At 49.2% G+C, this 14,469-nt stretch overlaps 7 protein-coding genes across 7 annotated transcripts; 4 read left to right on the top strand and 3 right to left on the bottom strand.

The window, feature by feature from the left end:
* Positions 1–358: 358 nt before the first annotated feature.
* Positions 359–816, bottom strand: N7517_010140 (uncharacterized protein; the record flags this gene model as incomplete). The annotated part of the gene is made up of 2 exons (XM_056727863.1): positions 359–622; positions 676–816. 2 exons carry the CDS (start codon positions 814–816, stop codon positions 359–361), a joined length of 405 nt encoding a protein of 134 aa, XP_056576435.1.
* Positions 817–1,281: 465 nt separating this feature from the next.
* Positions 1,282–1,967, bottom strand: N7517_010139 (uncharacterized protein; the record flags this gene model as incomplete). The annotated part of the gene is made up of 2 exons (XM_056727862.1): positions 1,282–1,761; positions 1,812–1,967. The coding sequence occupies 2 exons, from the start codon at positions 1,965–1,967 to the stop codon at positions 1,282–1,284; spliced, it is 636 nt and encodes a 211-aa protein (XP_056576434.1).
* A 143-nt stretch (positions 1,968–2,110) lies between these two features.
* Positions 2,111–2,448, top strand: N7517_010138 (uncharacterized protein; the record flags this gene model as incomplete). Its single annotated transcript, XM_056727861.1, has 2 exons — positions 2,111–2,172; positions 2,199–2,448. The coding sequence occupies 2 exons, from the start codon at positions 2,111–2,113 to the stop codon at positions 2,446–2,448; spliced, it is 312 nt and encodes a 103-aa protein (XP_056576433.1).
* Positions 2,449–3,901: 1,453 nt separating this feature from the next.
* On the top strand, positions 3,902–5,601 carry N7517_010137 (putative metaphase-anaphase transition protein (Mlo2); the record flags this gene model as incomplete). Its single annotated transcript, XM_056727860.1, has 4 exons — positions 3,902–3,990; positions 4,055–4,109; positions 4,172–4,294; positions 4,345–5,601. 4 exons carry the CDS (start codon positions 3,902–3,904, stop codon positions 5,599–5,601), a joined length of 1,524 nt encoding a protein of 507 aa, XP_056576432.1.
* Positions 5,602–6,048: 447 nt separating this feature from the next.
* Positions 6,049–7,653, bottom strand: ssn3 (cyclin-dependent serine/threonine protein kinase SSN3; the record flags this gene model as incomplete). The annotated part of the gene is made up of 3 exons (XM_056727859.1): positions 6,049–7,117; positions 7,171–7,324; positions 7,563–7,653. 3 exons carry the CDS (start codon positions 7,651–7,653, stop codon positions 6,049–6,051), a joined length of 1,314 nt encoding a protein of 437 aa, XP_056576431.1.
* A 420-nt stretch (positions 7,654–8,073) lies between these two features.
* N7517_010135 (putative MFS glucose transporter) lies at positions 8,074–9,582 on the top strand (the record flags this gene model as incomplete). Its single annotated transcript, XM_056727858.1, has 2 exons — positions 8,074–8,172; positions 8,227–9,582. 2 exons carry the CDS (start codon positions 8,074–8,076, stop codon positions 9,580–9,582), a joined length of 1,455 nt encoding a protein of 484 aa, XP_056576430.1.
* A 520-nt stretch (positions 9,583–10,102) lies between these two features.
* N7517_010134 (putative phosphatidylserine decarboxylase Psd2) lies at positions 10,103–13,751 on the top strand (the record flags this gene model as incomplete). Its single annotated transcript, XM_056727857.1, has 7 exons — positions 10,103–10,246; positions 10,318–10,362; positions 10,419–10,634; positions 10,695–11,118; positions 11,172–12,698; positions 12,767–13,518; positions 13,578–13,751. 7 exons carry the CDS (start codon positions 10,103–10,105, stop codon positions 13,749–13,751), a joined length of 3,282 nt encoding a protein of 1,093 aa, XP_056576429.1.
* Positions 13,752–14,469: the final 718 nt, after the last annotated feature.

The raw sequence follows: 14,469 nt of genomic DNA, 5'->3' as shown, positions 1-14,469 counted from the left end.
GCAGCAAGTCGCGTGTTCGACGCGACGCGTTTCAATTAAGCCCCGATTGGGAAGGTGGGCCTTCCACAGTTCCCTTTACACACTTTGCTGATTTCTTTTTCTATTCACAATTTTGGTGGAAATAGACAGACACAGTACCAAAATAAAATACAAACAAAAATGGAGAAAACCATGCGAAGAAACAACTAGAGCAAAAATTGAGAACGCAAAAATTCAATGATCGACGCAGGGATCGAACCTGCGACCTTCTGTGAAACTCCAACATATTTAATGTAAGACAGACGCCTTAACCACTTGGCCAGTCGATCGTTGGGGGTGAAGGTTCGTGACTTTCATGAGTTGTCGACATAAAGATTTTCTACAGATTTGGCCATTCTCCCGAATTCGGTGTATCGCCATCGCGCCCTGGTATGCTACTGGCGGATATGTAGTGGAGAGGAACGGAGTTGGCATCAGGTAGCTTCATCTGTCGAGCTTCGCCGCCACGAAGGATCTCAACTTTGATTGCATCGTTATTGTGCTTGAAAACCAGACTATTGGCACCGGTCAATTGGAAGCCGGACACCTGGAGTAGCAGTTGTCGTACGCTGGCCAGGTCCGCATCGACGATGAGATCAACGTCCTAGCTCAGATCAGCTTGCGGAATTGTGTCAAGTGAAAACCGAGAAGGCTTACCTCGGTCGTTCTCGCCCCGCCAACAAGAGACACTGCATATCCACCGATATAACCATGGCGACAATTTTCGCGGGTGGGAGTAAGAGGTAAGCTCCTGGGCTGCAGCATCGAAGCGGTCGAAACGACCGTCTGGCGACTCATTCTGGGGTTGCTCCATGACTGAAGTAGTGATGTGTCTTTGGATTATGTAGCGAGATGGAGTTCCACCGAAGCAACAATCGAAAGAAGGTTAGATGGTAGGAAAGACAAACAGTGGGAAAGAGCGATGCTCAGATGAATATTCTTTCCAGATGTCCTTTTAGATGACTTTCTATGTGTTCTTTCAGATATATTTTCAGGCGTCTTTCTGATCTCTTTCTGGGCTTTCTATGTATCCTTTCAGACGGCTTTCCCCTTCTTAGTTTAATTTAGAAAGATGAAGGTGATTAGCCTCAAAATGAGAATACCGGTAAAAAGTTCAAGTCCTGTAAGACGTCTTTTCTATCAGTATGCGTATGTACATATGTCATGGAGAAGAATACCCGAGGGTAGTTAGACTATCATATCCAATACATAGTGCAGGTCAATCTCAGGCTCATAGTTTTGCGCAGAGATGTGGCCCCGATATTATGACCCGTGCTCCACAAGGGCCAATACCCCCGCGAGTAGGGCTGCTCCTGCCCATATCTGTGCAGCCAGGTAGTCACCCCCCGTGCGCGCTATCAATGCCCCCGCCACAGACGGACAGGTTAAGGGCCCGAAGCTTATCATGAAAAGCGACATGCCGACTCGAGTACCGATCTTGTCCAGGTCTTTGGCTAGTGAAGGAATAGTGCCAGCAAACAAGGCCATGGCTGCCGCCGATGCCAGCCCGTAAAACACAGCAAAGATATATAGTTCGGCCACTGTATCAACGGCAGCCCAGCAGAACATCAGAATGCCGCACAGCGCTACCCAAGGAATCATTAAATTAAGTGGGCCGATATAATGATCAGCTAGATAGCCACAAGGGGGGCGGACGGGTATTCCAAGGGCATTGGTGACGATAATCAAATTCACCCCGGCTTCTTGGGACAAACCAAGCTTTTCAGTCGCATAGACTTGCACCTAGAATATGATCAGCCAATCAATTATAGATCTTGGGATTGGTAGCATACGTAGAAGAAGGCAAAATAAAGGGTCCAGTATAGAAGAAAGACTCCCAAAGTAAAAAGCATGTAGGCCGGCTCCTTGAAAGCACTCCATTCAACCAGTGGTCCCGCTTTGCGTGGTGGTATTCGAGGACGCAAAAGTGCCAGGGTGATTAAGACCATAGAAAGAACAACGAATCCCATGTACCTAACAGCCCATGGAAACCCTGATTACTCATGTATCCGGTTTGCCATAGAGCTCCGATGTGACTGAGTTCAACTAACCGATCTTCGGGGTTAGATACTGGATCACTGCGGGAAAAAGTATGCCCCCTGTACTCGTTCCCGGAGCAGCGGCTGTGACTGCAGAGACTCGGAGGCGCACAAAGTGTGTCGAGATCAACATCACAGTAGGCAGCCACATGAGACCCTGGCCGATGCCAATGCAAAGTCCCTGAGTCAGAAAGATCTGCCAGTATTCCACGGCCAGACTTGTTACAAAGGTCCCGAGACTAACAGCAACCCACCTAGGGCTACAATCGGCCTTGCCAATCCAGCATCTGTTGCGCGGCCAGAGAGCGTCGAGATGAACAAAAGACAGAAGACTTGGAAGCCACCGATCCACGAAATATCGGATGGGGTCTGTGGTAGCGTAGTTTCATAATAGTCTTAGAACACGCCGAAACTGGAGGCGTAACCCCAAGTTAGGGCTACAACCAAGTGTCCCGCAACGACCTGAGTCCAGGCATGAAATCCGCCATCGGGAGGTGGTGGGAGTGGTGAGTTTCACGTATCTCCCACGGGTACATCAGTCATAGAGGTATTGGTCTCTTTCCCTTCGCCGGTCACAATTGTCCTGGACTCATACTCTGCCATCTTCTCCGGTGGTTGCTCTCAGTAGAAAGGAGGAAACACACTCTTTAGAAGAGCAGATCAGCTCGAATGATATATATGCATGAGGAATGAGAGATAATGAAGGTTCAAGCTCTCAAAACACAAAAAGTGTGCTTATATTTCCATCGATGGAAGATCCCTGTCGTTGTATCCATACATGCTCATCAAGGTAGTCTACAACATATATAATCCTGCCCGGGCCATCAAATAACTCCTGTAACAATTCAACACATTTACAATCTCATATCTAGGATCTAGGTCAATCTGAAGATTCGAAAAGACAAAAGTGGTCTTGGTTTCCTACAAGATGCGCCTTAAGTTGGGCCAGGGCTATGCGATAAGGAGTGATCGCCTTAAAAAACTAAGCAATATTGGTAAATTAGCATGCAATGGGCTAATACTCTGCTTGAAAAATGTAATGATTTGGCCCTACAAGGCTAGAAGCTAGTGATGTGTGTACCAGCATGGAGTATTCTGTAGAATTTAAGTCAAACGTCTACTCTGTATAACCGTGGAGCGTGGACAAGACGGATATCTCACAACTTCTACTTGTGAGAAACCCACTGAAGATATCTGTAAGGTCTTGTCCTCGATGATACGGTATCATGACAAGTGACTCTGAACCCAATCCAAGAACACGAGAAGTAGGCTACCAGGTCCGAAACCAGGAACCGAGTTGTGCCACCAATCCTCGATTTAACCTTGCAACGTTCGTTTCAACATGATATCGTGATCATAGTGCTAGTAAATCGAGCAATATCAATGGCCAGGATCGGCTCCATCTATATATCTAGTGTGCTCATTCAACTTTAGAGGAAACACAGGGGGATTGTATGTGGTAGAGGCGGAGATCATCGTGTGACGGTCACCGTAGGCGGTGTAGGCAAGTAACCATATGAAGCAAAACTTGCAGGAATAAGGCAGCTCGATTTCTAGCAATGTGCCTTTGAACTCACTTCACCGTGATCATGATAGTGCATTAATGTCGAATCTATTAATGATGGGTGATCTTTCTAAGATTGGAAATGTTGAGGTGATACGGAAAAATATTGTGTAATATAGACCGCCCTGATGTTATTGGTATCTGCCGGCAGAAACTTTAAGTTATGTCGCGACTCCATCACGTCGCGTCGTTTCCAACACATCACCTTGACACTTATGACTCTTGGGCCTTTCGTTACTTGCCAATTTCTACAATAAGGACGCAGATAAATCTCTCAACAATGGACGCCCCGCACCCGGTTGTTGCTCAGCTCACCGAGGATGCTCGTAGCGAGAGCATGGGCTCTCAGAATTCCCAGACCGCGAAAGAGTATGACGCATTCCCCTAATACTCTCCCCCACACTAGGAAATTGACCATACTAACTAAATTTAGGTTTATCGAGTCCCAGCTTCAACTAGAGGCAGATGCGCGCGAGGCTCTTCCTTATGTGAGTACCTCGACAAATCAAGTGGCGCACGACTTGTTCCACAGCTAACCTATTGACTCTAGGCCTTCGACTCTTGCACATATGACCTTGGACCATTGCGACAGGTCCTCTTTGCGTGTCTCACATGCAACCCCCTCCTTCCGACTCCACCGAATCCTATACTGCCGCTGGCGTCTGTTACTCGTGTTCGATCGCTTGTCATGGCGAGCACACACTAGTTGAGCTCTTCAACAAGCGCAACTTTGTTTGCGACTGTGGAACCACCCGTTTACCATCATCGTCATGCTGCACACTCCGTGAAGATCCCACAACCGGCAAGAAGGACGTCCACTCCCAAGAGGCTGCAGCAAGCAACGCATACAACCATAACTTTCGCAATCAGTTCTGTGGCTGTGGCGAACAGTACGATGCGTATTCAGAAAAGGGGACAATGTATCAATGCCTGGGTCTTGGCACAGTCGAAACCGGAGGCTGTGGCGAGGACTGGTGGCACCCGGAGTGTCTCATTGGCTTATCGCGTGATTGGAACAAGGCTGCCCCCAAGGCTAATGGACTCGGCGGCGGTGATGCCACTAATGATGCTTCAGTCGAGGAAGAAGAAGATCTGCTCCCACCTGGGTTTCCCGCAGAAGATGATTTCGACCATTTGATCTGCTTCAAATGCATCGACTCTAACCCCTGGATCAAGCCCTATGCGGGCACTCCTGGGTTCTTGCCACCAGTTTTCCGAGAAGGTGGACTCAAGAAGACCTCAAATTTGACCGAGGATGTCTCTGTACCTGCCAGTGAGCCTAAGGAGACCGAACCTAAGGATCAGGAGAAGACCGAACAATCAAAAAAGCGCAAGGCAGATGACGAAGAGCCTGCCGAAGGAGAGCATGTTACCAAGCGAACAAAAGATGAAGAACAAGAAGCTCCTGCCGGGGGACAGCCATTGAAGGTCATGAAGGAAGAGGAGCTTACCAAGGAAGAAAACGATTCTCCCACAAAGCCCTCCGCCCCCAAGCATACCGAGCTCCCCAAGTCCACTCCAATGGAATCATTCTCTCTTTTTGCCTTAGATGAGTTCCATGGTCAGCTGTGCCGCTGCGCAGAGTGCTTCCCCAAGCTTGTTCCCCACCCCCAGCTTCGCGAAGAAGAAGAGACCTATGAGCCACCTATGTCTGACGACGGCCAGGATAACGGTGCCGCAAGTGTCGGTACAGGCAGTATCTACGACCGCGGCGAGGCAGCACTAAACAACATGGATCGGGTGCGCGCCATCGAGGGCGCAATGGCATACAACCACCTTCGCGACAAGCTGAAGGTGTTCCTGCAGCCCTTCGCTGAGAGTGGACAGGCTGTCAGTGCCGAAGATATTAAGGGCTACTTTGAGGCGCTACGTGGTGATGAGCAGGGCATCAAAGATGCTGCCAATCACGCTTCTACTGCGGGTGGTGGCGCCAAGGATGATACCGACGGAGATAAGCGACACGAACAGAATGGTAAGTGATTATTGATCCCTTGTCTGATTTTCCAGCAATGATCACTGACTCGCTTTCGTTGCAGACTATTGATTATTCATTTACGCAATCCTTTTCATCTTTTCGGCGTTCTATCATCGGGTGCTACGGGGGTTTTCGGGCGTGATTCAATATGTACGATATTTTACGGATATGGGATTAGGAAATGGGCAATGATGGGAGATATGAGTAAAAATGGCGCATCCTAGGCAATTAAATGAATTATTAATTAGCAGAGCTCGAATCATAGTGCTCTGGTTGCCCCCAGGGCTGAATACGAAGACCAAATCCGCGTAAATCATCATGATGCAATTTCGCTAGTTATTGTAACGCTAACACCGAATTAAAGGTATGATGTGGGTGGATATCATGGCCAGCCTGTCCACACGCCGCAAAATATGATCAACACAGATATACAGCAAGCAAATGAGAAAAAATTATTCCTTGAGGCGCTTGGATGCCCTCATCAACGAATCATCTGGTAGTCCGCTCCGCTTGGTGCCAGGAAGACTGCCGCTGCGAATATCATTGTCATCTTGGGTGACCCGACGGTGTGGGTACTTGCCCTCGATACCCTCGAAGCAGTTACCACTGATAGGGCCGCCATTGGTAAAGTATGGATGCTCAAGGGCTTGTTCAGCGGTGATCCGCTTTACCGGGTCATATTCAAGCATACGCGACAGAAGATCGAATCCATCTGCACCAGGAGTGCCGGCACTGGAGGTGGACGTGTATCCACCGTTTTTCAAGCAGCTCTGGTACCAGCCTTCGAGATTAGAGCTGCGATGGAAATGTGAAGGCTGGCGGTGGAGCACTAGAGACTGGAGTTGGGAATATTCGGGCATGGAGGCTAGACCCGGCCAGGATTCTTTGCGGGGAAGACCGAGAATTTCGACAATCTTCATCATTTGGTTGCGCTGGAAGGGAACTGTTTTCTTGCTGTCCATTTTGGCTTCTTCGCCTTTGAAGATTGGTCGTAGCGAGAGTAGTTCGGCGAAGATGCATCCTATTGCCCACATATCGACGGCAGGGGTATAGTGCCGGCTCCCCATGAGCAGCTCGGGTGCACGGTACCAGATTGTGACGACGACTTTGTCGCCCGAGAACAGGGAGTTGAGTGGCTTGTAGAACAGACGTGCTAGGCCCAAGTCGCCGATACGAATAGCACCGCTTGAGGTGACGAGGATGTTGGCTGGTTTCAAATCACGATGCAGGACCCAGTTGGTATGAAGATAGAGCAGTCCATTCAACAACTGGAACATGATAGACCGTACCATGGTTGCCGGAATAGCATGTCGCTGAGGCTGGGTATGATGATGAATGATCTGAAGCAAATCATGCTCTGTATATTCAAATACCATGAAGATGCATTTGTCTTCCAGAATGATCTCTTCTAGTTGGACAACATTGGCATGCGAGAGTTCAGTGCACAATGACATCTCACGGATAGCCGACTGTGACAGACCCGTGTACTGGATCGTTTCACCTTCCTTGTCGGGTTTGAATCTGCACGAGAGGTTAGATGGGAGGAATAAACCAAATGTTGGGAGGACTTTTACTTCTTGATTGCAAACTCCCCTTTCTTCCCATTTTTGCCAACGGCCTTGTAAACTCGGCCATAGGTACCGCTGCTGATAAAGCCTACAATATTATACCGATCTCGGACCCGGACTTTGCTGGTATACCCACCGGGTCTTCTTGATTCAATGGCATCTGTTAAACCCTCGGTTAGCATGTTCCAGATTGAGGATCGAATGCGTTGGCGAGGATCCATTCCAATTGCAAACTCGCACCACAGAAACAATATCATCACAGAGAATCAAAGGGAAAGAGTTACCACGAGAATAGAATCCTCCAGAATTCAAGAAAGGGAAACCCTTTCCAAACATGATGGAACAGAAAGGCGATTACAAGGAATCACAATCAGACTCAAGGAAGAATATATAATTACCATCGACAGTAGTCTGAAGACTCCGTTTCAAGTTACCGACTCTGGTTCGTGAAAGAGAGCCGGAGGAAGAGGGCGGGTTTGTCAGACTCATTTGTGGATCAGAAGGGGCCGGTGATGTTGTCACTCCATTGGTGGAGAGATATTTTCTCCACGTTTTCCAGTTCTTTGAACATAAAAAAAAGACTTGAAAGATTAGAGAGATCTTATAAGGTTATTGTCTAAATTGTAGGTAGCCGAGTCAAACGCTTAGTCAGATCACATGCGGCCGTGCTTGGGAGGTTGTACATAGCGTCAACTCCTGAACTCTTCAACTGTTCGAAGTCATTTCTTGAATTGTGACTCTATCGCTTAATTTCAATGTGACATTTGACTATACAGGCAGACACTTTTCGTCTGACCAAATTAAAGATCATCTTATCGCTCCGCGATCGGCAAGCTTCATCTAAAGCTCCGACCCTCTAACGTACCTTCGACCTTAGGGTCGTCGATTTGACCTAGAATTTGTTTCAAGATGGTTTTGGGCATATCAACCCAGTCGAGGGTCACACCGTACCTGATATATCTCGTATTTGTTGTCACACTTGGTCCGCTTCAATTTGGCTTCCACCTGGTACGATATCACCCCCTCCAGTGTACTGAACATTACTGATACGTGGAGTACTAGGCAGAGCTTAATGCCCCCAAGGCCGTGATAACATGCGAACAAAGTGGAATCCTAACTTCCGTGTCTTTTCATGATCTACCGCAATGCTTCCCTATGACTCCATCGCAATTCGGCCTCGTCTCTTCGATCTACACACTCGGTGGCTTGGTCGGAGCTCTACTGGCAGGACCCATCGCGACCAAATACGGACGTCTGCTTGCATTACGAGCGACTACGGTATTCTTTGTTCTGGGCCCTGTGGCGGAGACACTTGCACCGGCGATTTCCCTCTTGAGTCTTGGTAGGTTCCTCTCTGGAATTGGCTCTGGTGCTGCAATTGTGGTTGGTCCCATCTACATCTCGGAAGTCGCCCCTCCCAGTGCTCGAGGCCTCTTCGGTGCCTTCACCCAGATTATGACCAATGTCGGCATTCTGTTGACACAATCCCTGGGATACTTCTGGAGCGAAGCAAGCCGCTGGAGACTGATACTGGCCGTGGCCGGAATTATCGGTGCTCTGGAGCTTCTGGGATTGTCCTTGGTACCAGAAAGTCCTTCATGGCTTGCGGAACACCAAAAGATCAGTCAGGCACGCCGGGTCCTGCAGCGGATCCGCGGTCGAGATGCCGACATCGAAGCGGAGATTGCGAGCTGGAGGACCTCAGATGCGCCTGCATCTGGCGAGGAAGAATCCCTACTCTCTCCCGAAGACAGGCCGCCTAATAAGCCTGTAGTCACGTTTATGCAGGTTGTCCAAGATCCCTACTACCGCCCGGCTATTATTGCCGTGGTTGGCGTGATGGTCGCCCAGCAACTCACCGGGATGAACAGCATTGTTATGTACAGCGTGTCCTTACTACAAAAAATCTTACCGACGACTGCTGCGTTACTCACGGTGATTATCTCTGCGATTAATCTCGTGATCACATTGGCGTGCTCTCCACTCCCCGATCGCATTGGCCGAAAGTCGTGCCTGATGCTGAGCATCTGCGGCATGGGCTGCAGTTCTATACTTCTCGCGATTAGTATCTACATGAACGCTAAGATCTTGACGGCGATCGCTGCCTTGCTTTTTGTGGCAGGTTTTGCGATCGGACTGGGCCCGGTCCCCTTTATCCTGGCGTCCGAGCTTGTTGGGCCCGAGGCTGTCGGGGCGGCACAGAGTTGGGCGCTGGGGGCCAACTGGATCGCAACGTTTGTGGTGGCACAATTCTTCCCAGTACTCGATGAGGTTCTCGGTGGTCGTGGACAGGTATACTGGGTGTTTGCCGCTATGGCTGCATTGTTCGGTGGCTTCATTTATCGATATGTGCCAGAAACCAAGGACAAAGCTAATGCCGATGAGGTTTGGGGACGCACAGACCGACGACAAGACTGACTTTTGGCTTCTCTAAATTTCAATTCCATAGCATTTTCACAATATATATATCAATTTAGGTACGTAGGATTCAAATATGATGCGGGGTACTGCATATTGGCCTGCATGTCTTCAAAAAGAAATCAAAAAGAGACATGTCTAAGGGACTTCAGGGATCTCTCCAAGTACAACACAATAGGCATCCATTTTCCCCTAATAACTTGCGGTGTGGAGTAGACATTTCCCCAATTCACATTTCTCCCACTTTCTCTCAAGTTTCCCAGTTTCTTTTTTGATGAACAAAACCATTCAAAATTCCGGGAAAATAACGGGAAAAAGAACTTGGAAATTACAGTGGATAAAAGCCATTTTCTTGGCCTGAGATCGACCCGAAGACAACATCCGGATATCGTCGATCAACTCTGGGGTCTTAAGACGTCAATTGTGTTGACCCAGGGGGCAAGCCACACCTCCCAACACTTTTCTTCCACTTCTCTTATTTTCTTTTTTTTCTTTCTTTCTTCTCACTTTACAATCCGCAATGGTCCGGTTGGCATTACCCCAACGATTAAGCTCACACCTGTCAGCGAGGAGCGCGTCGTCCACTCCCGGACAGAGCAGGAGTACCAGTCCTTTGCGATCAGCCGAAACCAAATATCTCCTACTCAAAGTTTCAGTGATCCGGGTAAGTACTGAGAATTGTGTAACATTTTCTGTGTCCATGGACTCTCTGGCTAATTTCAATGGTTTCATTAGGGACGCAACCTCGCAGCCAAAGATCGAGGTGGCACGAGCGACCCAGTGAGCACCTTCCAAACAAAGACAATTCGAACCGAGACCGCTTACATGTTGTACAGTATTTAGTGGTTACATTAGGAGACGCGAGGCAATCGACACCGACCATATTCAAGACCCTGAACCCGGAATGGAACGTCTCATTCGACATGCCCGTGGTGGGGGTACCACTGTTGGAAGCTATATGCTGGGATCATGATCGGTTCGGCAAGGATTACCTGGGCGAGTTTGATATTGCATTGGAGGACATCTTCGCTGATGGCCAGGTGAATCAACAGGTGGGTGAAAGGGACACGTTGCTTGGAACAATTGGGGCCTCGCGCTGACTTGATTCATAGCCTAAATGGTACACTTTGAATTCCAAGCGGAAGTCGTCCAAAAGGAAGGACAGTACGGTGTCTGGCGAGATCTTGCTGCAGTTCTCGCTCGCCGATTCTGCGAACCCCACTGCCACGCCGCCAGAAATCTACCGCAAGTTCCAGAAATTGGTATACTCGGGTGATGAGGATGATCAGATCATCCCTCCCGCCGATTTCGATGATTTAGAACAGGACGATGACAATGATACCTCTGATGAAGCTGATGACCTGACAGGTGGCCCAGAAGTGGGGGAAAAGCGCCGTCGGCGACTTCGGTTGGCTCGCTTGAGACGCAAGTCCCTGGCAGCTCGTGCATACCAATTCTCAGGCTCGGGGACTGGAGTGCACGGTATCGTTTTCATGGAAATTGTTCGAGTGACTGATCTGCCCCCTGAACGAAATGGTATGGATTATCCCCCTGCATGCAAAAGCGCTAGATGTTGATTTATGTTCTAGTAACGCGGACATCGTTTGACATGGATCCTTTTGTCGTGACCTCTCTCGGAAGGAAGACCTTGAGAACACCTGTCATCCGCCATAACCTGAACCCGGTGTATAATGAGAAAATGGTGTTTCAGGTGATGCGACACGAACAGTCTTATACTATCAGCTTCACTGTGATAGATCGAGACAAGTTCTCGGGAAATGACTTTGTTGCCTCTGCCGGTTTCCCTCTGCAGAATCTCGTTCAGTCCGGCCCAGAAGCAGACCCCGAGACGGGACTATATCAGTTTGCAGAGGATCTGGAGGAATCTGATCCCACTACGAATACCAAGCTCGGTACGCGATCTGGAGTTAGCCCCTCGCGATCTAGTATCAGACCCTCGCACTCTTCGTCAAGCCTCTCCAGAATGACTCGGCCTATATTAAAAACGCGTCACTCTGCCACTACACCATCAAGCCAATCAACACTCGAAGCGCCATCGCCGAATCTGCTTGCGCCCTCCTCCCTTCCAGGCGAAGGAATTTCAGATATGGCTAGTTCTAGCTCATTGCAGCTGTCCACGTCGAACATGTATGATGGCGAGTCGTCTCCCCCGCCTGACAAGGACGGCTTCAGATCTTATACTATTCCCCTCATGCTCAAGAATAAAGAACGTTGGGAAGACAAACATTCGCCAGAGCTGCATGTCAAAGCAAAGTACTTGCCGTACAGTGCTCTCCGACAGCAGTTCTGGAGGTTGATGCTTAAGCAATATGACGCTGACGAGAGTGGTCGTATTGACAAGGTGGAGATGACGACAATGCTTGACACTCTGGGCTCAACGCTAAAGGAGTCGACAATTGACAGCTTCTTTGAACGCTTCAGCGCAGAGAATGCGGCCAATGAAACCGATGATCTGACATTCGACCAGGCGGTGGTTTGTCTGGAGGACACGCTTCAAACTCTGCAGAAGAGAAATTCAATGGCTGCTCCCAGAACGCCTTCGATTCCTCTGTCAAATGCTGGAAGTCAAGATAGTGAGCAATCTAGCAGCGACGAGCACGTTCTGGAAACCAATATCACTGCTGCTTCCAATACCGACCCGCAGAAAACATCTATCCCAACTCTGTCCAGTGAAGATCAATCTAGCTCCGCTGATGAGTACCTTCAGCCTGATGATCTCGGAGACGAAAGGGGCGAGGAGCACGTCGTCGAAATTCGCGAGTGCCCACTTTGCCACCAGCCACGTCTTGCGAAACGCTCTGATGCAGATATCATCACGCACATTGCTACGTGCGCAAGTCAAGACTGGCGCCAGGTTGACAACTTAGTTATGGGTGGCTTTGTGACTTCCAGCCAGGCACAGCGCAAGTGGTACTCGAAAGTCATCACAAAGATTTCATACGGCGGATACAAACTCGGAGCGAACTCGGCCAATATCCTTGTACAAGATCGCATCACGGGTCAGATCAACGAGGAACGCATGAGTGTTTATGTGCGACTTGGAATCCGGCTGTTGTATAAGGGCATTAAAAGTCGTGATATGGAAAAGAAGCGAAGTATGCAACCCTTGTGCCCAAGTGTATCTCTCCGACGAAAAGATCTATCTGCTAACAAATTCTACCAGTCCGCCGCGTGCTGCGCTCTTTGAGTGTCAAGCAAGGTCGTAAATATGACGACCCAGCCTCGGCATCTCAGATCACGGACTTTATCAATTTCCACCAGCTGGACATGTCCGAAGTCCTGCTCCCCCTGGAAGATTTCCGCACTTTCAACGAGTTCTTCTACCGTGCCCTCAAGCCTGACGCCCGTCCGTGCTCCGGTCCCGATGAGCCTAAGATTGTTGTATCTCCCGCCGACTGTCGCTCAGTGGCCTTTGACCGCATGAGCGATGCAACCAGTATCTGGGTCAAGGGCCGTGAGTTCTCGATTGAAAGATTGTTGGGCAACGCTTACCCAGAGGATGCTGCTCGATACCGAAGCGGTGGTCTTGGAGTGTTCCGTCTGGCACCTCAAGATTACCACCGCTTCCACATCCCCGTAGATGGAATCATGGGTGAACCTAGGACCATCGAGGGCGAGTACTATACGGTGAATCCCATGGCGATCCGATCCGCCTTGGACGTCTACGGCGAAAATGTCCGCATTCTCGTTCCTATTGACTCTGTTGCGCATGGCCGAGTTATGGTTGTCTGTGTTGGTGCCATGATGGTCGGTAGCACGGTCATCACCCGGAAAGCCGGCGAGAAGGTTTCACGGGGTGAAGAGCTGGGCTACTTCAAATTCGGTGGTAGCACCCTTTTATTGCTCTTTGAAGATGGCAAAGTCAATTTCGACAGGGACCTGGCGGACAACTCCAAGGGTGCTCTGGAAACTTTGGTAAGAGGCGAACCTTTCATACTTGATCAATTGCACACTAACACTCCTTTCTCAATTAGATCCGAGTTGGCATGTCGGTCGGACACAGCCCGGATATTCCTCAGTATGAACCTGACATGCCCAAGAAGGCAGAGAATATCACTGCCGAGGAGATGCAAGATGCCAAGCGGCGCATCGAGGGCAGCCTGGCACCACCAGGCAAGGCTTCCACCTTACTCAAGTCGATCCAATGATCTGTTTTTTTCTCTCTTTCTCTGGAGTGGATAGGGCTCAACTCCCACCACTCTTTCTCACTGAACATATTGTTTTTCAACATCGGTGTTGGGGGTTTATCTGTATTCTGGTGAAACATCATAGCGTTTATCTAGCAGCATCTGCGCATTGCGAGGATTGGGGTGTAGAAGAGATGAGAGAAAGTTGAAGTTCAGAGCCAGTCATATATTAGCGTTTGAATATTCTCAATCATATATAAGTACATGTGTAGTTAAAGTAGTCAAAGCAGTTGAAAGTAGAGAAGCATTGAAGTATAACGGTCGATCCCAAAACAGACTAGTGCGGTCCCCACGCGCCCGACCAAAACAACCGCGTGCGAGAATCCAACCCACCCACTCACATCCCAACCTGCCGCTCCCCTTGCGTGTCGTTTTAATTGAATTGAATAAGTCGCCTAATTTGCTGCTCTTCGGCTGCAGCTCTGAATAGGGACGCGACCCGCGCCTAACATCCCGCGAAGCCGACAACTCGACCGTGCCACAACCATATACACGTCAATTACCCATTGATCAACACAGCGTCTGATTTGAGAACACCGCGTCGAACTCGATCAGCTGTTTAGGGGGGATTAATTCGAGTCCGGAATTCATACGCATACGGGAGTCGCGCTTGTTGTTTCTTCAGGAAGCCTCTTCAACCAGGGGTATTGGACTGGAGAACAGCACACCGCAAAGCGAC

The sequence above is a fragment of the Penicillium concentricum genome, assembly GCF_028827145.1.
Source record: "Penicillium concentricum strain IBT 3081 chromosome Unknown utg000004l_segment0_segment0, whole genome shotgun sequence".
Lineage (NCBI taxonomy): Eukaryota > Fungi > Ascomycota > Eurotiomycetes > Eurotiales > Aspergillaceae > Penicillium > Penicillium concentricum.
Note: the sequence above shows the minus strand (reverse complement) of the source record. Positions and strands in the feature narration are given on the sequence as shown.